The sequence below is a fragment of the Arachis ipaensis genome, chromosome B05 (genome assembly GCF_000816755.2).
Source record: "Arachis ipaensis cultivar K30076 chromosome B05, Araip1.1, whole genome shotgun sequence".
Taxonomy (NCBI): domain Eukaryota; kingdom Viridiplantae; phylum Streptophyta; class Magnoliopsida; order Fabales; family Fabaceae; genus Arachis; species Arachis ipaensis.
Window position 1 is genome coordinate 141,472,017 of NC_029789.2, and position 1,369 is coordinate 141,473,385.

At 32.9% G+C, this 1,369-nt stretch overlaps 1 protein-coding gene and 1 non-coding gene across 2 annotated transcripts in view; both read right to left on the bottom strand.

Annotated features, from left to right (window-relative positions):
• LOC107642158 (50S ribosomal protein L12, chloroplastic) overlaps nt 1-320 on the bottom strand; it is a 1,026-nt gene extending 706 nt beyond the window's left edge. The window contains exon 1 of the mRNA XM_016345463.2: nt 3-320. Within this exon, the coding sequence (XP_016200949.1) occupies nt 3-124 (122 nt within the window). The 5' untranslated portion in view covers nt 125-320. The remainder of the gene's footprint in view (nt 1-2) is intronic.
• Nucleotides 316-387, bottom strand: TRNAP-UGG. The gene has a single exon. It is a non-coding gene; the product is annotated as a tRNA-Pro (tRNA).

Consider the following 1,369-nt stretch of genomic DNA (forward strand, 5'->3'; position numbering starts at 1 on the left):
TGGTGGCTGTTGTAGCGAAGGGGAAGTGGACGGTGGTGGTTTTGGAGAGGGGGTGCGCAGGATAAGGAGAGGAGGGTGTAGGATAAGATAATGTTAGTGTTGAAAGTGCGGTCGTTGCTGCCATTGTTATTATCTTTTCTTTAAAAAAAAAAAATTTCGTGTTCTCTTTTTTTAGAATGGAAATGTGAATGAATTTGCAGAAGAAGAAGGAAGAACCGAAGAAGATAAAAGAGGATAAGGCAAATCCTGGTGCAATTGTGAAGTGATATTACGAGATTGCCCCATAGATATATCAATAAAACGGTTTTGATAAAAGGGGCATTCCGAGAATCGAACTCGGGACCTCTCGCACCCAAAGCGAGAATCATACCACTAGACCAAATGCCCAGGTGGTGTTTTTGTTGTTACTATATTTAATAACTATAAATTAACTATGCTAAGTTGGAACTTGATTAAATATGTGATATTTGTTATCCTGCAGTGACATGGAGTTTACCTGTTTAATATGTAATCCAAATTTATATATATGTTCTCTTTGGCAGAACCAAGAAGTAACGATAATATCCCTTCCTCAGTATGGAAAAATGCAAGCAGATACAACAAATATGAATACATATATGATATATCCTACCTAGGCCTTGGTGTTGAATAATATGCTTCTATAAATGACTAAATTCAGCATGTAATCTAATATTGAGGTATGCAAATTGCAAAATGAATGAGCAGCATGTATAACTAAAAGTGAGATTTATTACTCTAATATGATTTATTTTTTAAAAATATAAAAAATAATTCTCCAAAAATACTCTATTGAAATTCTCTAAATATGGCCCATGATTATTCATATTTTATGCACAAGCTAGATACCGACGAGTAATGACCAATGAATTACATAACCTCATGATTAATTTGATGGAACCGCTGCTCCTCATCTATCATCTATTCTATTTTATATTCTCTCTTCAGAAGATCAGAATCTTCTCCTCTATAACCATTATTTTGCTTATCATAGCTTCTAAAATCTATAGGAAGTAGGGAGGTATATATGTAGCCAGGTAGGCATAAGATTTGGCAATAACCTGTGTCGGATCATATTGGATTAACTATTTATTTATTTATTTGCGGTGTATGATTTTGGTCATGTATGTATTTTTGTTGCCATTTAGAGGCTTTAGACTCTATTTGAATTTCGTCTCAAGATATAAATGTGGAACCAAACAGACGCAGATAGAAAATTATATACAGTAAAAGAATTATCTCTAAATAAAATATAGATACAAAGATAGAAAAAAATTAAAAAGTTATTTTGTGATCATCTTCTTACCATCCGTACCAAATTGCCATCTTAGAAAAAAAAACCACCTTAAAT